Raw genomic sequence first — 22,251 nt, 5'->3', positions numbered from 1 at the left:
ACATTGTCATCAAGCACACTTTTATATGATGCAGAATTCAAACTTGATGATTGCAAGTTGCCTAGGCTCAAAGCAACTCCAGACCATAATATTTCCACCATTGTGATCCACAGTCATTATGAAGGTTTTCTGTAGAAATTTTGTCTTCTCTTTACATGTTTTAACATGTCTAGTGTCTTTGTGGCCAAGCAAAAGAATAGTTTTAGAAGTCTTGGTATTTGCCTTTAATTTAAATGGTACACTATAAGCTTGCTCTAATGTGCTTTTCTGGACAGCCAAGACCTGTTTCCTGGCTTATCTCCAATGCAATACCATAATCCTTTGCCTTAAACCTAAAATCATTATACCCCATTTCACAAATGCAAATAAGCAATATGACTTTTCTTTGTATATTACAGGATATCCCCCCCTAATCTGGCAAACGTTTCCGCTCCTTTGAAATCTGTGGCTTCCTCTCCAATGCTTCACCGAGGATCCTCACCCAGCTGCCACCATAAATCCCCCAGTGGAGAGCAATGTCTTACCGGGAAACCTTACTGCACATTTAGTCCCACAGCCACCCATGTGCAAGGTGTGTATACAAATTAGAGTCAATGGGAATGTATGTGTATTCAAAGTAACCTGATTCTAGCTGTTATTGCTGCTGTCCCGAAAGATACAAGATATAACTTTTTGTTGTGTGTGTGTGTATGTATATATATATATATATATATATATATATATATATATACACACACACACACACAGGTAGTCCCCGAGTTAAGGACATCTGACATACAAATGACTCCTAGATATAAACGGGCTTCCCTGCTCGCTTGTGTGCAGGACTGAGGCTTGATAGGGGGAGGGGACTGTTTGCATGAATTGCAGAACAAATCTTTTTCTAAACACAGCTGAGGTTGTGGGTGATCTTGAGAGCTGAGCTGATTTGTAACATCTTGTAATGCTTTAATGACCAAGACAAACTCTGCAGTTGTTTCTTTTTGCATATCAAAGCACAGCTTGCTCCAGAAGTTATTGATGTCTAGACATGATGTCTTTGATGTCTAATGTCTAGGCTCCATAAAGATTTTTTTTTTTGAAGCCTGTCCAACTCCAGACCTCAGGGGCCACATACAAACCAGGGATTTTCATATAAACAGAGAGGTGATAAGTATTAGATTGCTATACTGTTATTACTATTACTTGTCAATCAGAAGGTCCATAGACATGCTGAACCAATCACCACTTTTGAAACGAACACTGCTGATCTCTATTGTGGCCTATATGTTTACATTCTCTCATTCTATACACAGAATCCTCCCCTGCAAATCAGTAAATGGATCTCACTGGCTGATGTACTGACACTTCGATAACTGAAACCTAAAGAGAATGTAGATTTATTTACAATGCAGATTGTTTAAAGTTTTGTTTTCTTGGCAGAATTTCAGAGCAATTTTGTGCAATACCCAGAGTGCTATCGAGAGGTCCATTGTCTAAGCAGAGAGTCACTGGACCCAAACCAATATCAAGTTGCCACCGGACAGTCTATAGGTACTACCATACATTTCTCTTTTTGTCTCCTCTCCCTTTCTATAGATATACAGCTGCAATAGAAGCTGGGGTATAAGGGGTCTCAGCTGTTGAAGCAAATTATACTGTAACATCCGCAGTGTAGAAGATGTGGCCATAGTCACTGGGCTTCTGGGTCCAGATTTCAATGCCACGCTCACCATTTTTGGCAGTTTTTCTGATGTGATCCTGCAGCAACTGCTCACTGTAGCTGCTGCCTTCCCACATTTAAAGTAGCTGACAACTAGGATAGAGAGCACAAAGGACCCCCTTCTAGAATTAGGAAATGTATTGTTACTTCTCCAAGTCCTAAACCCAATACCACTTCCAACCTGTGGAGCACTGAAGAATGGAAGCAGCAGGGGCCCTATGCTCTGCTATCATGCATGCATGTTCTAATTTATGCTCACACACACACGTTATGGTGTGGAGCCTGTGTGTCACCGCAGAATATTCTTTTTATTTTCTCCAAAGCAAAAAGAGCTCTTTACATGTTTATGAGTTGTTTTATTTTCCAAATTATTTGTATCTTTGTCGTGAAATTATACAGCTTTACATTTGCTGCTTGGATTACAATAAGAGGTGATTTTAGGAACCTCAACTGAGCACAATTTATTCTCCGCACCCTTTCCATCACTTCTTGCCGTCACTGACCTTCCCTTTATTTTTGCCTTGTTATCTCCGCAGGGTATGAATTGCACAGCAGCAGTGTGGCTGCTCAATGTGTATCAGAAGACATCAGATCAATTTGCTCTCAAGACAGAGACTTCTTTCCCCATGCTGCTTTTGATCACTGCCTTCCGCAGATTCCTTCCATTTATACTGACACTTAGACTGTGTCTGCTTTAAAGGCCAGCTCCATCAAATCATTTGTATTCCGTGGACACTAGTGGAAAGCCGCTGATTGGTGTATCTCAAAAGCTCAGATTTTCCAGCATTCATTTCTTGCTACATCCCCTTTCACAAGGTGGTAATGAAAAAGAAACCCCATGGTCGGACTTGGAAGTTATTTATTTATTCTACATTATTCAGCATTTGTTGGTGGAGGGCGACACATTTCTTGGATCCCACCCACATTATGTGCAGGGGCTGGGATTTGGGGTATCTAAAAGATGTGAGTACACTCAGCCTGCAACCAGAAACCACAAATATGTTGGGTGATTTTGCTCTCCGAAGTCCATGAACAAAAACATTTTAAAGATTGGTCATCAGTTCTACTGCAAAGAAATGCTCACTGCCTATTCAGAACCCCTATCCTTAATGGCACCTAAAAAATCTCAATTGGTTTTTAATTTTAGATTAGCTAAGCACATTCTAAGTGCCTACACAATAAAAGCTCAGCCAAAGTAGAAAAACCAGCAGGCTGCAAAGAAGGATCCTTGCTCCCTCTGTGTGAGCAGTAGTCCCTCTGCAGAGATCTGGCGCCCCCTGTTGAGTCACAGCTAGAGCTTTCTGGTCATCAAAGCTCATGCTACTTGATAATTGATAAAGCTCAAGCACATGCACATTGCTGCAGAGTGATTACTTCTTCCATACAGAGAGCAAGGTTTTTTTGTGACAGAATGCTGGCGGGGCACAGGCTTTTCCACCCAGGCTGTTACTCCATAAAGCTGTGGACCCCTTTAGGTTTTGACACACTCAAAATGTACTTAGCTGATTTGAAATTGGCCTTCAGTGCTGGAGACTACTTAACACATTCTTTCCTTGCTCTGGTGGTTATGGAGGACTTTGCTCTTTGATGACCATGTGCTAAGACAATATACTTGACATTGGGTATTGTCCATGGACTGGATTAATTGGGTCTCCAGTGGCAGAGGGGTGCATTGGTGTTCCTTCAAATACCTAATATATATTTAACTTTAAAACCCCTTTAATAATTATTCCTGTATATTATTTCTGTATGTGGTGCTGCAATAGCCCTCTGCAGCACCTGGAGGCACAGACGGACTCTGAGGCACTTTGGAAATTTGATTTCATATAATCAATGTATATTAGTAAGATTATTGTTCTTATTCCTAAAAAATATTTCACATTTCTAATATTCTCTTGCACAGACCTCATGTATATATGATTTATCACATCTTTTATTATATTTTATACTTTCTGTTTTATGTCAGAACAATAAAACTGGACAGACTTTAACTTGGAGTTTGTATTTTTTGAGTTTATACAGAATTGTTGTACTGCTGTGAAAGGTTTTTTTTGTTAAAGTTTTAACTTGCTTGCAGGATTAAGTCAATTTTACTCCTAGTATAGTGACCCTGTGCTTTAGCTATGCAGATAAAAGATTTACTTTCATTTGACCCCTGAAACTGTTCTGGCTTATCCTGTTTGCTTAGGCTACGTACACATGATGATTCTCGTTCGATTATCGCTTCAGGGCTAGTATCCAGAATCTGGTGTTTGTACAGATCTCGTTGCTCGTTCTCTCCCCTCCATAGAGCAGATTGGCGCTGTATGTACACCACTCGTTCATGCATCTTTCAGACTTTTGTCGTTGGAAAGGATTGTGAAAGATTCTTTCCATCGACAAGTCATACATGTGTACGTAGCATTACTCTGCTCAGATCTATCAAGCACCAGAGCTGTCATTTTGGAGGGAAGGAGGTGAATCATATGTTCCCCCAGAAATCCTGGGAAGGTCACTTTGCTTACCTGTAAAAATGAACACCGTGGGGGCTGTCACTTTTACCTATTTAGGGCAATGTGACAGTGTCATCTGTTTAAAGGGATCCCTCATATTCACCCTCCAATATTCACCTTACTAGTGATCCCTTGCTGCACCACCTTTATTTGCACCATGCACCAAAGTTAATGGTGTAGGCCAGGGGTCGGCAAACTTGGGCCCTAGGCCAGATACGGCCTAGCCGGTAGTTCAGGTGGTGGGCGGAGCCATTAGGGCAGGTCTGGCCTAGTGTACTCCCACCCACCCCAAAAATGTAGGCAAACCCTGGTGTAGGCAAACCATGACTGCTTGGGTCTTTGAATGGTTTCTAGACCATTCACTATCACAGGGGTAGGTCACATTTTCCTTAATACATAGAAATGTCAAGTATTGTGGACAGCTAGGAATGTTAGTGTAAGGACCTGTGCTAAAGGGCTTTGATTTGCTTCTTAAAGGTTCTGCATTCTCATACATAGATAGCAATACAAACCTGGGTGGGGTTCTAACACCTTCAAAAGCTTGAAAAAGTATTGTAAATATATATATACAATATAAAATAACACCTGATAATTCTGCCATAAAGATTCAAAGGATGCCAGCTCTGGGCCTCATTGCTCTTTTGAATTGTCACACACCTTGCCAATGGAATCAGGACATGCCAACGCTCAATGCTCAGACATGATCCACTGTTATCATCAAGAAACCTAGCAAGAGAAATCACACAGCAGTTGTTAAAAATGAATGTAGATAGAAGCTGCTAGGAGACTGCAGATCAGCAGTGCTAGAGATTTATAATTGTGATTTTGCCTGATCAATTATCTGAATCTGGCAGACAATCAGGTCATTACAAAAAAATAGTGACTGCTCATGGTAAATTTTCTATTGCTGTGCCCCAAATACAGCAATGCTAAGAAGTCTTGAGCGCTCATTATAACCTTGATGCATCCTCTTCTGTCCTAAGCTGCATTCAATTACAAGGTCTATAAAACTGACAATGCTTTCAGACCTATGTGCTTCAGGCTGAACACTAAATCTTTTTGTTAAAGCAGTAACAGCTCTCCAATAAGAGTAATAGAGTTAATAATTAGAAGTAACAGGAAATTAAATAAAGAGGACTGGTCAGATGGATTCCATTACAGAACATTTCCGAGTAAAGCTTCTCTTCCATGTAACCAGAATTGTATAATTAAGACTTTCAGACTTTGCAGCGTACTGTAATTGTGCAGATGAAATAGAATTCCAGAAACAAAATGTGAAATTAGAGTGGCTTTTTTGTTTTGTTTTATGTGTTGTAATATTTTTGTTACAAAGTTTTACACAATCATTTGTAGATAACAAAACATATATATCCAATCAGCAGCCTGGGGGCCACATGCTACCCCTTAGCAGTTTTTGTGCACCCTTAGAATCCCATCATTTCATCTACAGGTATGTTTTCCTGTGGCATTCTTTCTCTATTGATATTTTTATTACAGATATTGATCAAATTCATTTTAAAGGGGTCTGTACAAAATGGAAAATGTGAATCATTTGTAACACTAATTACACAATTAGCTTTCACTACAATACTCAACTTTTGTCCAGCATTATCCCCCACAGAAGGTCTGCCCCTCCACTAGTTGCTGTATCTTTCCCATAGGCCAACTATACCTTGTGAGGTAGTGGAAGTGTGGATGTGAAGAATCCATTTATCTCAGCTTGGAGAAGGGATTACTTTGTCAGTTTTGCCTTGTGTGCCAAAAAAACTTGTTCAGGTGCAAACTGGAGACATCCCCCTCTTGACCACACCACAAATACTGACCAATAGAAATGCAGAGTTATTGATACATTGTATAAAATTGCACCTGGACAACTTACTAGTGACCAGGCTGTTCTCCAGCGCCATCTAGTGGCGAACACCACACATTACATGTTAAGTGTCTGACGAGTGTAAATAGGTGCCCAGTATGTAACACGAAAGAGATTTGTTCATTTGTAACATTCAGTGGAACTGTAATTTGTGGGTGCTAAGAGGAAGGGTGCACTGATTATGGGTTTTTGAGATTTAAAATAAAAAAAAGTTGCTTTGACTATTGGTGTTAAAAGTATGACAGCACAGTTATATTATAATGATACCCTGGCCCTGATTTTGGGAATATCCCTCCTTGGTGTAGGAGATCCATGCAATATATACGGCCAGGAGTTGTCATAAGCAGAACAGAAAGTTATACTTACACTTGTATGAATTCTGATTTCTATTGGAACTTCTGCAGGATGCAATGATATTGTCTAAAACAATGTTCCTAGGGGTTCCTTGAGCAATGAGCATTTTGTGTCTCAGGTCAATTTGAGCGACACCAATGATCTTTTTTTCTATCAGCAATGTAAGAGGCATTAATTTTCACTGACCCTGATGCTAATGAGCTGTGAATATAGTATTTATGGCCTGGGGTTAAGACCTGAAAGTTATTCCAAAGGTTCCCCCCCATGTAAAAAAGATAAAGAAAGGCTGATTTTAGGGGTCTATTTATAAAGCAGTGAATCTGAGATTCACTGAAACATTCTCTGGTGGAGAATCTTTGATCTGTCTATGTTTTTCAACGTCAGTAATTGATTATCCATCAGAGAAAGTTTTGGTAAAAAGTGTTTATGGAGAAATGAAGAGAAGTACTTTGTTCATAGAAGCCCATGGGACCTAGAAAATAAGACTGAATGAATTCTATACGAGCCTTTGTAAGCTACCATAAGTATGCAAAATATTCAGAAGTGTGTGTGGGGGCTACAATTACCTTTTATTCCACCTTAAATGAACTATCACAGAATACACTTCCTATGCTGAACAGATAACACTGAGAATAGTTAATAGTTGATAGAGAATACTATTTCAGAAAAAGATTGCTCTCCCTGCACATTTGTGAGATGGAAAAATAAAAAAGGCTGCACTACATTTGTTGCATCTGCATAGAAAAAGAGAAATTTAGTTTACATAACAGTATAAAACAATGTCATTGTTCTTTAGGAAGAATATTCTTAGGAACAATATTTAATAAACAAGAGACAAATGTCATTCAATATTTGTAACCTTTTATTGTTAAACAATTGCAATGTACATTTTATGCACCACAAAACTACACATTGTATAATCTAACATGGACCACTCCTGTTCTATAGGAACCCCTTCACACCTTTGTGTGTGTTGCAGGTCAGATTTAATGGCCTCTCCCTGAGCATGGAAGAACACAAGGCACATCTGTGAGTTGTAGTGCATTATAGGTTGCATGGGTTATATAGAATGGGCACAGGCCCATTTGGTGCATTTCAGCGAACATTTATTGTAACAATCTAGGCTTTAAAACAAGTTACAACAGTGCAAAACCGTGGTGGCAGAATACAGAAAATAGCAGAAGTGCAACTGATATGCCAGCCCACATAACAACTTATCAACAGATACAATACAAATACAAAAAACAATACACCTGGAACATATCACTTTAAACAAAACCTAAAAATGGGACACTGGATGTGATTTAAGCCGGAGCCTGAGCACAAGTTCAAAATCATTTTTAGCCAAAATTTTATTTTACACATCTCTGTTGTACCACAAGGCCATTGGGGTGACAACACTCATTATGCAAATCTGCAGCATTCTATGTCAACTGCGTGCTCTTTGGACTACAAAAGAACATTGTGGCCCTGCTCCACCCCGTGCTCCCCTCATCCAATCAACTGCCTAAATATTCCTATTCCCCAGTGCTTGAAACATGGTAGAGCATACAACACCATGCATTGCTGCCAGCCTGACCTCATGGTACATAAGCTTCCACTTTTCATTTAAATTTGTACTGCAGTAAGTTGTGGGGAAATAATATAAAGACAAACTCCAGGCCAATATTTTCAATTAGGTAACATTTTTTCATTTAAAATACTAGACAAAAAACATTTTTCAAGTCTTCAATAAAAATTAATTTGGTTTTGGTAAGAACACTTTGTTCCTGAACTTCTGTTGTTGGTGAACAGTTACAACGCATCATTTCCATTGTATTAGTAATGAAGCTCCCTGACATCTCGCTTCTCTCCTTCATAATCATGTGGCTCTATTCTTCTGCAGAACTAGGAGCTAGAATACAAATACATTGCCATTAAAAAGGTTGATGAACTTATCAATAATCTGCTCTAGGTAACAAAAGTATTTCTGCACATTAGCTGAAGCAAACTGAGGTCAGAATCTACAAAAAAAAAACAATCCTGCCAGGGATACATTTAGCTGCTAACATCCTCCTCTGTTGCTGCTGCACTGATAGCACATCCAAACAAAAATTCCTTGGCAGGATGAGGAGGGAATTTACCCCTAGGTAAGGGGGGGTATTGTAAATGCAGGAAAAGTTGGGCAAGCTTTAGGACATGCTGAAGTCTCACCTATCAGAACAGACTGCAATCTGTCAGCTATCAGGTTGTGTAGGCTGCTACAGCTATGTGCCCACATTTCTAACCTGCAGCATCCCCTTCTCAATAAATTGGCTTCCAACTAAGCTAATAGTTTCACTGGTTCCCGTCCCCCTTTGCAGCACTCACCAGACACGTCCATGCTAAGCTCTGCTCTCATGCTGGGCTCTGCTCTCATGCTGACGCTCATGGGCACGTGTGGAGGCATGTAATGCATTCCAGGCAGGAATGTAGAGGGCATGAATGAAGGGAATGGAGGGTAGTAGCCCTGACTGCGGAAATCTCCTGCTCCTGCTCTATCTTGCTCCATTCTCCATTCAAGCTACAAAAACAGAAAAGCACACACATAGTTATATAGTAAATGGGGGTCCCCTTCCCAGATTTATTGGTCTGGTGGTTTCTGGGGAGCTCAGAATGTTGCAGCAAATACAGACAGTGGCATAGGTGCCGGCTCTCCTCCATTGGGTTATCCTAGAATCTGTACAGGTACTATTTAAAGCCATTATCTACTCCAAGTGTAACATAACAGTAAAAAAAAACATTTTTACTAATAAATCCTTTGTCTATTATCTATGTAATGCAATATTTTACCTTTATCAATGTGATGGGTCCAAAATCCCTCCCCTTCCCATTGTCTTTGTTATTTTGGGCATCTAATGCTAGGTACACACTTACAATAATTATCGTTAGAAAACTAACGATTACGACTGATTATGCACGAATATATTTGAACGATCGTATTGTGCAAAACTCTGTCCATGCTGTAACGATATGATCGTTCAAATATAATCCACCAATAGTGTACACACGCTAGATACAATCGTTTGAATGATGCAGGGAGGGACATGTAAAGGAGAAACTGTACTGCAGAAACATGTACGATCACTGAACGACCGTACACACGATAGATAGCGAACGATTGTCGGCTAATCAGGTCCGCTGTGACGGTCGTTCATTTCCAACGACAATCCTCGTTCGTCGACGTCATTGGTCACCTTTTTTGTGAACGATTTTCGGCCGATCAGTCGTTTGTTTCCAACGATAATTATTGGAAGTGTGTATGCAGCTTAAAGCTGTCTTGTAGCAAACGTTTGCTCACTCTGCCTTCTCTGCATTTGCGACCTCACTTCTATACCCCAAGATGGTCCGATGATTCTCGTCTTGTTATCACCTCTGGGCTAGTATCAGACAAGAATCTGACATGTGTACAGCAACCGTCCCACGTCGTTCATGAAGGACTGCAATGCAAGTGAAGAGGAGAGAGCACAGTAGGGTGCCGCTCCTATGTTCTCCCCCTCCCCTCTCCATAATGGTGCTGTATATACATCACTCGTTTATGCATGTTTCAGTCTTTTGTCGTTGGAAATGCACTGCTATGGGTTTTTGTGTACCTTTTGTGACACTGGCATTAAATATACAGTAGAAAAGGCTAAATAAAATTACAAGCAAGCAGATGAACTTTAAAAGCATGGATATTTGTGTCAATCTACTTCTAGGACAACAAAACTTGGAGTGCTGGTGCTGTAAACCTGTATATGAGGGTCACAGAGGAGGAAAACTTGTAAGTAAATTAAGTTGCTTTATCTGCTCTGTTGTATAACTAATGCCCTGCTAAGCTCCCACCACTCCTTACTACCTAACTACAAGATGGCAATTTTCTGTGGCAGCACCCACCATGCCAATGCAGAACATGACTTCAGCTTCTTGTGCTCCCAAGGTCTCCATCAGCATGTAATACCATCAGTCATTGCATGGTGTGCTACTGGGGCATACATAGGGAGGAATGTGGCAGAAATATTTGGGTATTCTCAGATATCACATGACTTGTACACCCCACCTTTATACTTCCGTACATCTACAACCATCAAACACTATACTCACTGGGCGATACGGCTGAATAGATGTCATTGGAAAGGGTGAATGAGGAGAAGGTGGGTTTCCAAATCCCATCGTTGGAAAGGCCATGGGGAAGGCAGGGTAATGGTACAGCGGTGGGTACTCCGGGTACATCCATATGGATTCTCGCTCATAGTTCACCAGGCCTGGCATACATTCAGAGGAAAGCATGGAGGGAGAAAATGCTACAAAATAAAACACATTACTTATTTAATGACAGGAATGTGAGAAATCTCTATAATGGAAATTGCAGTAAATATTAGTGATGTAAATTGTGCTAATGACTTATAATGATCCTATTACTGGGTAAAATATAAAATAATAAATCATTTCTTTACAATTTATCTGCATGTGATCATCATTTACATATTCAGAGACTTGGCAAGTTCTTAAAAAGTCAGTGACGCATATAGCAGAGGTGCCAACAAAGAGGAGATGGTCCAGAATCTTTTCATAAAGCTATTTATTAAAATTTTTCTAATGCGTTTGGTGTCACTTTTCTTATTCAGTTGGTGTATTATCCGGGCTTATTTATATGACCGATGGAAAATGAAATATCTCAACCTAAACCATCCAGAACAATGAAAATACAATAGACCTTTGATATATATAACAATACACAAATCCCAGTACACATATACTACAAAACAAATATTATTAGAGGTCTATATAGAGGGAATCTGACATTCACTGGTAAACAATCTTCCAGGTCCATGTGTTTCTATGGCAGTAACTGTGTCTCCAGCAGGGAATGTTTCAATGAATGATTTATAAATAGACAGAACAATGAATGATATCTGTATTCCCATGGTTGTTATATACAATGTACTTACTGTTACCTATAGTAATATGTGGGGGGTAATTATAGCATGGTTGCTATGGTAAACACATATATTCCATTATTATCCATATTCATACATTAGGGGGCAGTATTTATAAAACAGATGTGCAGTGTTCTCTATCATTCATCCAATCAATAACCATTTACAAATTGATTGATTGGTGTGTGATCGGGTATAGAGCTTGGCAAGGAACTGGACGATGGGAACTTCAAAAAGATAAAATGATCAGATCCAGCAAGCAATCATTGATCATTATTCAATCAGTAAGCATTTTATTATTGGGTTCCTGGTTGGATGTGAAGGGAAATATCAATACAAAGTACACAAGTTGTATTGTGTGTATGGATAATCAGATTCTCATGACGTTCTATGAATGAAGGCCGATCGGAAGGAATATTGTACAGGTGCGTGCTGTGTTTTGGACTTTGATAACCATCAGATCAGATCTGTCATTCGAGCACACGATTGGTAGCAGATCTGATCATATCCGCGGTGAAAATGATAAAAAAAGACCTGACTACACCCTAACCAAGGTATCTGGGTCCCACGGGGCCCACAAACATCCGGCCTCACTCAACAAGAATTGTTCCAAGTCTGAGCCTCAGTAACCAATCAGGATTGACTATGATATGATAATGTAAATATGTCTGCCTTGGTTGCTATGGGTTACCGGGTAGGAAGAGATTTGTAAACAATGGGATGGGGTGCAGATAACGGGAAATCATGGCTGTCTAAGCCTTATAAACTCCTATGATCAATCGAAACACTTCACCAACAAAGAACAAAATGCTCTGAAATGTGTCATATAATGAAGAGCGGCTGGATTAGTTTTCATTTTTTGTACCCTCCTGATCAGCACTACAGGGGGGTTGTTGTAGAATTCCTCCCCCACACACTTCATGTACGGCCCCTTAGATTACCGTGTCGGCGGCTGGCCCGGGTGACGGTTTGATTTTCGCTCCTCTCCTCGGGGGAGGCCGCGCCGGTGCTGGAGGTTCTGCGGAGCATCCTGTAGGAGGCCATGAGTTTCTGTTTGTCGGAGATGAGGGCGCACTTAGAGCAGGTGCACTCCTTCCATGAGCAATTTTTAGCGTGACCCCGCACCGACACCAGCAGCCCGTGATTGCGGCACCGGGAGCACATTGGGGTCCTGACAGGGCGGCCCGGGGTAGGAGAAGACATGACGGCGGCTCCAAGTGACAGAGGAAACTTAGTGACCAGGAGAAATCACCTCACTGCTCCAGGGACCCCGTGACCACCGACACCCCGCCCACTAATACCATATATGTCTATTAATTACAGGACTGCCCCAATACTATACTGTATGTACATTACAAACTAATAACAGTCCCCGCCCCTCAATACCATATTTGTGTATTAATAACTGGTCCCACCTCCAATACCATATATGTGTATCAATAACTGTCCCTGCCCCAATACTATACTGTATGTTTAGTACAAACTAATGGCAGGCCCCGCCCCTCAATACCATATTTGTGTATTAATAACTGGTCCCACCTCCAATACCATATATGTGTATCAATAACTGTCCCTGCCCCAATACTATATACTGTATGTTTAGTACAAACTAATGGCAGGCCCCGCCCCTCAATACCATATTTGTGTATTAATAACTGGCCCCGCCCCAATACTATACTGTTTGTACATTACAAACTAATAACAGGCCCCGCCCCTCAATACCATATATGTTTGTTAATTACAGGTCACGCACCCAATACCATATATGTGTGTTAATGACAGGCCCCGCCCCAATTCCAAATATGTGTGTTAAAAACAGCCCCCGCCCCTCAATACTTTATATGTTTATTAATAACAGGCCTTGCTCCTTTAATACCATATATGTGTATCGAAACCAGGCCCCACCCTCAATACCATATATGTGTGTTAATAACAGGCCTTACCCCTCAATAATATATGTACATTACAAAGTAATAACATGCCACGCCCCTCAATACCATATATGTGTTATAGCAGGCCACGCCCCCTCACTACACTGTATCTTTGGTGCTACTACTTGTACTGAGCTCATGCACAGTGCACAGAAATCATAATTACTCCCCCCGCCCAAGAAATAATAACTGCCCCCCCTTTACAAAATGAAAAATAACTGACCCCCCCCCCTCCCCCCATTCACACATGATCACCACTTTAGAAAGTAGGGATGAGCAGCCATAATGGAAGTCAAGTCCCTTGCTGTTGAAATCTAAAATAGGGCTAGAACACAAAGAGATGCAGGAGAAGAGGAGCGGTGGGAAGGATGGATGAGTCTGGCTGCAACATTGTTCACTGTTGTGATTCAGACCCCATTCAATATATTGAAATAGACAGAAATGATGGCAGCAGGACCTGCAGCAACACAATGCAGTGTACTGTATAGCAAGAACATGAGATATTGTTATATATATTCTTACATATCAGACATGTAATGCTCAGTGTACCACCCTGCACCGCACACAATGTGAATGAAGCATATTTGTATTTCAAATCCACCCCAGACATCAGTGTTCATAAATGGAGAAAAATTTATTTTAAAAATGTTCAGAAATCTGGTATATTGCTATGCAGAGATCTCCTCTCTCATTCAGTTCTGTAATGTAATCAACCAGCAGGGGTTATCAAGCTGTTAGCACTCATTCCTACAAGTGTGTTCCATGCAGAAATGCATGTATTAACGCAGCGTGTGGCAATGCACAGCGCATGTGATGTGTCACCTTTCATTGTTAATGGCAATCAGCAGCTTAAGATAGAAATTATGGTTATAAAAAATGCTGATTGCAGCAAAAAGATCAAGCAGGCTGTTTGCAACAAAAAAAAAAATACCTGTGATCCTAATTGCAGCCTGTGGTGTTTGGCACTATTAAAATGCTTTTTGGCAATCAGTAAAGTTTCAATCCCACTGCGTTTATGCTGCAGCAAAATTTTGCCAACAGGGAAATCTGTCATTTTGTTGAGAAATCAAGTTAGACTAAATCAATCCACTAATCCCTATGGATTACTTAATTTGGCTAATCACAAATGGTCATATTGCAGGGATTGCAGCATCCTATTCTGCAGCTTCATACCTACTTGTTGTTTCCATCACTCATTACCTTTATTTTTTTTTTTTACTGTGGCTATGTTTGCAGAATAATGAGCTCTGAAATAGAAAACAGTATATCCCATCTAAACATCAGATACTAATTTAAAAATCATATTCTAATAAATGCCAACCCTCCCCCTGAAAAATTGCCTGCAAACTTTCCTGCTCAGTTCATCACTTTTAGATGATAGATTCTCCTTTGTCATACCTGCGTCTTGTATTGATGTGAGGGGCAACAGGAATTACCATTGAGTGCAGTAGGGCTGCAGAAGTGTCCAATTAAGCAGGATTTTATACAATTTGTTATTTCAATTCAGAAGTGGTGAGTGGTGCAGGAGAGGAGAGTATTTCATATTCTCTTTGTAAGGGGCCATTTATTCTCAATATTGATTTCAGCAACTTCACTGAAAAGCTAAGAAAAGGGGCACTTGATGGTTGATTTTGCAGTAAATTTTACAGTTTTGCATCCCAGTGCATGACAGTTTTTATCTAACTGTGATTTTTACAGATTACGTATGGTTTGTAAATGCGTAAAAAAGGATCTGTAACTTTGTTTTAAAAAATGTAACTGGAGCGGGGTCATCTCAGGGCCCATTACATGGCCTTCCTTTGACAATACCATAAGAGACAATACCAAGAGACAATATTCTCCTTTCCTTCTCCCATACATAGAGCAACACAAGGACTTGTGACATAATCATACCTACTACTAACAACCTACCTGTTCCAGCACCCATTTGGTGATTTAAAGTGCAACCTTTTAGTAGAATTATACTTAGTTTTACGGAAAAAGGTAAGTTCAGTTTGCAGGATATTGTTCTGTTCTCCACCTACATTTAAATATTGAATTAATTAGATCATTTATAAACAGCTCATGTAGCGGCATTCATTATTCTTCCATCACTTTGTTCACAAGTATTACATTCAATGGGGCTTCCCCTTAAAGTTCCACAGTAAGTGAACTACATGTGCAAAGATCAAGCTGTTCTTGACAACTGTGCTGGATTTTTCTCTAGGTCATATTGGTGTGTTACAATTTGAGCCCCTAATTTGCCTTCCCTCATCTCCTCTGTTCCCAGCAACAAATTTATTGTTTCTATCACTGGCCAGCTAATTTGTACCACTGTCCCAGCTCCTTAATCCACAAACAAACTTTATACCACTGCCAAGTTGATCTAGGGCACAATCTTTTCCTCCTATCATATATATGTGCCACAATCTTTATTCATTTACATGGACTCTTTCTCACCTGTCCCAACATTATTATGTCTTAGACATTTGTTAATTTTTAAAGTAGACCTAAACCCAACGTTTTTACTTTACATTAAACAACCTCTTTATATAAAGTAAAAATATTCTTTTTTTTTGTTTAATGCAACATCTGACCGAGGAAAGGTCCAGCGCAATCGAGGGATCTGCAGAATTAAAGGTAAGTATGTTTTCTTATGTTTAGTTACGCTTTATATTGCAAAACTACAATGTAATCAATAACTTGGGATAAGCGAGAATGCCTCTGGCATTCTTGCAAAAATTTTCTCGAACTTCTGATGGATCCGCAAAATTTTGGCGAACCAATATTGCAAAACCATTAGAAGATCGAGGAAATCATTACGATCCCCAACACTAGAGGTTAATTAACCTCTAGTGCTCAGGGATCCCAGTGGATTCTCAGGGCTGCATTCATTCTTGCAGCCCTGGGAATCCCCGTTTGCAAATCCCGGCATTAGATGTTAATTAACCTCTAGTGCTTGGGGATCGCAGTGGAACTGCAGATGAACTCTCAAAGGAGTTTCTCTATTGAGAGTTCATCTGCAGTTCAGTTCCCACAGTCACCGGTCTGTACTTATCAGCCCAGTGACAGTGGGAACTGAACTGCAGATGAACTCTCAGCAGAGAAACTCCATTGAGAGTTCGCCTGTAGTCACAGCTGATTGGAGGCACTCGCATACCTGAGGGTTCATCTGCAGTTCCACTGCGATCCCCAGGCACTAGCGCTTAATTAACTTCTAGTGCCCCAGGATCGCAGTGGTTTCTCAAGGCTGCATTCGTTCATGCAGCCCTGGGAATCCTGTGTGTGATCCCAGGACTAGAGATTAAATGGGGGCAAGTCTCCCCATTTAAAACTTCTAGTGCTAACTGATTGGCTGAGGAAAGCTTTCCTCTCGCTTACAATTTCGGTAAACGAGAACGGCCAAATTCGCTGCGAGATCGAGTTTTAAAAACGTGCTCATCCTTATCAATTTGTGACCCCACTATCAGTACTCACACTTCCTTTTTTTCTTACTCTAATATGCATAGTATTAATGCTACTTTTTCTGACCCTACAGGCTTGAGCACTGGCTGCATAAAAAGACCCTGCACAAAAGGGATGGGCGCAGTGCCTATAAAGGTCATCTGGCCCCAAGGTAAAAGATCTGCATATGTGAACAAGCAATGGGTAAGCAGATCTGGATGCAGAAATGACAGGCTCTAAAATAACTACCGTTGGTGGCAACATTGGAAACTGGTGTTCTTTATTATCCTTAGCATTGTTATCCTTAGCATTACCACCATAAGTCCTTTGCTGAGCTCTGCTGTTTTTCCTACTTACAATATTTCACTACAGGACACAGCAGTGATTAGGTGCAGGAACCACAGCAATCTGCAGGGGCCAGACAACTAATACTTCCAATAGTATGTTGGCTGCAGAAGATCTATTTGGCAGCAGTAAATAGCCAAGATTAGTAGCGGGGCCAATATTATAGGTAAATATTACTGTGCTATTTTACAGCCTGGGCTTTGTATTTTTATTTTTAAATCGAGAAGTTATTATAAGTTTTGCAGGCTTACATATGATTTATTTAAAATGCCCCATTATTTTGGCTTGATTAGATTTGTAAGCTGTTGAAAAAAACTGCTATCAGCTGCGTACACTCATCCTGATAAAATATACCAACTTCTAAAAACCATTTTAGTATTAAAGATTATGTATGTCTTATTGTTCACATTTTTCTTTTCTGTAGGCTTTGTATAATTATAAAGTTGTTATATAGTATAATGTAACAGTGAATAAAACCACAGGATGGCAGCAAAGTATCTGCTCAGAGCTAAGCAATGATAACTGGTAATGAATATAAATATTTCCCTATTGTTAACTGGTAATGTATAGAAATGTTTCCCTGGTAATGTATAGAAATATGGAGATGTAAAACAGTAAACAAAAAGCAATATAATTTGGACAGATTTTTTTTTTCTCTTGCTTGCAACAATAACATTGGAATATGAATCCAATGTCTCCTGTTTTACCATTAATCTTATTTTCAACATATAAATATCTGAATTTTCTTTAATCCGATTTACAATCAGGGGTTTTGAACTGAACCTTGTTTGTTGTACATAGGAGCAAAACTGGCTATCTTGTCCATTGACAAAGCAGAACCACAAGCTCCAAGCTAAAGGGGCACAGCCATAGCCTTATAGACACAGAGCAGAGCTAGAAGAACAAAGCTGCAGAGACATAGTCCAACTCCATAGGCACCAAGTGGAGCTACAAATGCAAAGCCTCAAGCACAGGGCCACTAGATTAAAGCTGCAATCACAATTGCATGCAAATGTGGGCACCAGAGCTGTAGTCGTAAAAAAAAAAGAGGGGACACGGTACTATTCATGGCGAGTGCACATGCCCACCCCACTATACCCCTGCCTATGTGTCACTCAAAGGGAAAGAAACTTCCCCCACAGTGACGTCATGATACCACTCTCCCATCGCAGGTTGTCTTCAGAGAGACAACCCGCCCTGAGCCTGCAATTCCATACGGGGCACCAAGGAATTCTTTGCAAAATAAGAGTGGGCATCCCCACCCGTGCGCGTCTCACTACATGCCTGGTGGGCACCATATTACTTCCAATTGCAATTGGGCTTGCAATTCAGCGCTGTCTTAAATGGCTCTGGCATTGAAATCTTTATCACTTGGTGTTGTGTATTGAAACAGGAGGTGATGGAAACTCTTTCTACTGGGACACAGAAACCTGACAGAGGTTCTAACCATTCTCTGATAGTACAGAAGAGGGGCCTGGACAACTTTACAAATGAAGGCAAGGCTGGAGTTCTGATTTAGGTTCTGATGTACTTTTACAAAAATCAGTTTAGAAACATAGAGTATGTGCATGTAATGTGCAGCAGATGTCACCTCTGTATTTCTGCTTTGCTAAACTTTGCCTTTTGAAACCTACCAGCAATTCTGGACCTTTGAAGTTTTACTACAGCAAACCCAGCAGCTTCTTGATCTACTAATGAGTCACCCCTAGATAGGAAAACACATTCCTAATATCATACTTGCCATACATCATCATCAGCCAGAGCAACATAGATTAGATAAAACCTATCAGCACCACAATGGAGTCGGTTAAAAACACAATAAACCCCACGAAAGATGCATCAAATCTCATGAGCTGTCATCGGAGATTTTATTTACAGAAAGCAATACATGTGCAAGCAACCATATATAATCCAATCATGACACAAATCACAATAATGACAATACTAGTCAGCTGGATGATATTCCAGTTCATGAATCTTCTGTAATAAAATTTGATGAAAGCTAGGAGATACCATTAGATATTTTAAACAGGTCTGCCCACCCCTGTGTGCATTCGCTAATGCATTCTTATACATTGCCAAAGGCTTTAATGTTTCAGCCGAGTTAATCATTTCTCAGTAAACATCAACCAATCAAAATGGCAAAATTACTAAGCACAGGGCTCTAAAGCATGGATGCTTAGCTCAAACTCATAAATAACATAATGATGTATAGCATGACATATGCTATGTGCGTGTACATATTCAGAATATTTATATATATATATATATATATATATTTATGGTATCTAACTTATATATGAATCCTAATGGGCATATATAATATATATTCATTTGTATATCTCTCCAATCCTATAGTGCACCCCATAGTTGTAGGATGCAGAGGAAATGTGGGGTGCTGGATTTTTTTTAGTGGATATCAGCTAAAAGGTCTGCTATAGGAAAAAAGTGTTTTCCCCTTTTAGGCAGCTCTCCGAAGAGTACCGGCCATATTGCAGCACCTATCTCAGAAAAGTCAGAAAAGTTAGAGCAAAGCAGCACTTTCTACGTATCAGCACATTTTAAATCATACTGTGACAGCAAAGGATGCCATGTTTTTCTTCAAAAGCACACATTTAGAGTAAACTGCACCAATTGTGATCCCAATTTTAATAGTAAAACAATGAAACCCTTAGTAAAACGGTGGTCCATGGGTGCAGGATGAGACTTAAAGCACTTAGACCTCTGTGTTAATTTCAATTAAGTCTGAAATGTTCACCCTGGTAAAAATTTGGAGATAGATTTAATTCTATCTACACAAATCTCTATACCAATTGGACTTGTCCTGCATCCTCTACCTAGTTGGTCTGATCCAGCAAATAAATGGATCCCATGAATAATTAGTGTCCCTGCCATTATCAGCCAAGTGGTTTGCAGGAATAAGGACCGATCAGTTATTGTGATTTTTGTACCATTGTAGCAGAGGTTTACTTTTTTATGACATTCTCGAAGACTAAAATTTTTTAAAAATTATTTGGATTACAAATAGATGGGTGGTGGAGCTGGGAACTCCCAAATATCTCTCCAGCAACATATAAAAATGTTAACTTTGACCTCAAATGCTGCCCACCTCATTTTAATATTACAATCATAATCAGTTTTTCTTTAGCATTAGAAGTTGGATTGACCAGGGTGATGGTACCCAGATTTTTTTTAATTTGTCCATCATGGAGCAGCTTCAGTCCCAGTGTAAATCTTTTTAAATCATAAGATGGAACTTTTTAAACCCTTATGTTACCCTCCACCATATTTAAAATGATGATGATGAACCTTCAAAGGCATTTTGACAAGAAAGTTATCTGTGTAAAAAACTTCAAATAGAAGCTGCACTTGGATGAGACTCTTTTCCAAGCAGCATACTAGTTCCAGGCCAGTGAAGCTGATCATCTGCAGTTTTACTAATTAATAGGTCAGTGGGGGTGCTTGGTCAGTTCTTAGTATGCTTTGTGTTATATAGTTAGTTAGGTTGAAAAAAGACATAAGTCCATCATGTTCAACAACTAGGATAACAAACATATCCCAAATATAAAACTCTATAAGACATAATTGGTCCAGAGGAAGGCAAAAAAAGCCTGATATAATTTGCTCCAACAGGGGAAAAAATTCCTTCCCGATTCCATGAGACAATCAGGTGTTCCCTGGATCAACAGTCTCTGTTATCTTTACTTTAAAGCCTTAATACCCAGTTATTTTCTGTGCTTCTAGAAAAGCATCCAACTTTCTTAAAGTAATCTACAGAAGTTGCTGAAACTACTTCCTGAGGCAGCTGATTCCACATTTTCAGACCTTACAGTGAAGAATCCCTTCCTTATCCGGAGCTTCTTTCCTCCAGACGCAAAGAGTGCCCTCTTGTTCTTTGTAATGATCTCAAAGTGAATAATGGGGAAGAGAGTTCTCTATATGGACCGTTTATATTTATACAGGGTGATCATATCCCCCCCTTAAACATCTCTTCTCAAGGGAGAATAGATTCAGTTCAGCTAATCTCTCCTTATAGCTGAGCTCCTCCATTCATTTTATTAGTTTAGTTGCCCTTCTCTGCACTCTCTCCAATTCCACAATGTCCTTTCTGTGAACTGGTGCCCAAAACTGAACTGCATATTCCAGATGTGGTCTGACCAATGCTTTGTACAGGGGCAGGATTATGTTTCCATCTCTGCAGTCTATTCCTCTTTTAATACAAGAAAGTACTTAAGAAAGTGTTAATGCAAACAGATGGTCTATGAGGAATAAATGTGCCAAATTAACTGTATTGCTGCTCATTCTTCCTTGCAGTTCTCCTTACCTACCATTCGATGGAGCAATTTCCCATGTTTGAATGAGGAATACAGAAGTCATTTGTGAAACATATTGCATTTGGAATAGTAGAAAACAGTTTCCAAAAAATATTTAGTGAAAATGTTAAGCAAGAAAATCAAATAATCATGTTTACTAGTAATATGCCAGATATATTCTCCTTCTTACTTACTTCTAAAACAGCTACAAGGATATTCTGAATATTGAAGATCCCCCATACCAGTTCTGTAGAATGCAAACTACAAGTTCCTCCATAGGGAGCAGATGGGGGGCTCATGTACATGATGTGAAAAAAAATGGTCCAAAATGTAACATGCAGTGTTTTTACCAAGGCAGCATATTGCAATACATTAGTTTGTTACTGTGCTTTGTGATGGAATTCATGAAACCTTTTCCCAGGATTAACATATTTTGCCAAATTTGCCATTTAATACTGCCTAAGTCAGTTTACAAAAAGTTAAAGTTACATACTGCCTAATACAGTTGCCCCCCCCCCCCCCCCCGCAGTAAGTTATAAATGTCCAGCAAGTACAATAAACTCTCCATCAGCTTCAGCAATAGGAATTGGCAGCTCTTGGTCTCCTATGATGTCCTATCTCTATCTCAGCAAGACAATTTTGATTGAATATTGACCTTTTTTCAGTTTTTGTAGAAACAAATTGAATGACCAACATTCTGGTCAAACCTGAATCCAAACAGCATCAATCCATCCCTGCAGTGATTTTCTTTAAAATAATTCTAGTAGCAGTTGGAGGAATAAAGGAGATCATTAAAGAATTTCATTTTATCTGTCTGTTGGGGCAGCTGGCATCATATCTAAGATAATGATGCCCAGTCCTAGTCTTTTGGCATTTTGATTTCT

The 22,251-nt window shown here is 39.7% G+C and overlaps 2 protein-coding genes across 2 annotated transcripts in view; one reads left to right on the top strand and one right to left on the bottom strand.

Annotated features, from left to right (window-relative positions):
- Positions 1-3,673, top strand: part of GLIS1 (GLIS family zinc finger 1) — a 94,127-nt gene extending 90,454 nt beyond the window's left edge. Inside the window, exons 9-11 of the mRNA XM_072419671.1 lie at positions 399-571; positions 1,423-1,533; positions 2,239-3,673. Of these exons, the coding sequence (XP_072275772.1) occupies positions 399-571; positions 1,423-1,533; positions 2,239-2,384 (430 nt within the window). The 3' untranslated portion in view covers positions 2,385-3,673. The remainder of the gene's footprint in view (positions 1-398; positions 572-1,422; positions 1,534-2,238) is intronic.
- A 3,589-nt stretch (positions 3,674-7,262) lies between these two features.
- DMRTB1 (DMRT like family B with proline rich C-terminal 1) lies at positions 7,263-12,633 on the bottom strand. Its single transcript, XM_072419203.1, has 4 exons — positions 12,297-12,633; positions 10,520-10,719; positions 8,768-8,960; positions 7,263-8,312 (listed from the first exon to the last, which is right to left on the bottom strand). The coding sequence occupies exons 1-4, from the start codon at positions 12,556-12,558 to the stop codon at positions 8,290-8,292; spliced, it is 678 nt and encodes a 225-aa protein (XP_072275304.1). The 5' UTR covers positions 12,559-12,633; the 3' UTR covers positions 7,263-8,289.
- Positions 12,634-22,251: the final 9,618 nt, after the last annotated feature.

The sequence above is a fragment of the Pyxicephalus adspersus genome, chromosome 8 (assembly GCF_032062135.1).
Source record: "Pyxicephalus adspersus chromosome 8, UCB_Pads_2.0, whole genome shotgun sequence".
NCBI lineage: Eukaryota > Metazoa > Chordata > Amphibia > Anura > Pyxicephalidae > Pyxicephalus > Pyxicephalus adspersus.
Note: the sequence above shows the minus strand (reverse complement) of the source record. Positions and strands in the feature narration are given on the sequence as shown.

Bases quoted from the DNA above. Each gene is read 5' to 3' on its own strand.
- DMRTB1 (XM_072419203.1), bottom strand. From the start codon at position 12,558: ATGTCTTCTCCTACCCCGGGCCGCCCTGTCAGGACCCCAATGTGCTCC. The intron at 10,720-12,296 runs GTAATCTAAGGG...TTTATTTTGTAG, and splicing joins CCGGGCCAGCCGCCGACACG to CATTTTCTCCCTCCATGCTT. The intron at 8,961-10,519 runs GTGAGTATAGTG...CTGTTTTTGTAG, and splicing joins CTATTCAGCCGTATCGCCCA to CTTGAATGGAGAATGGAGCA.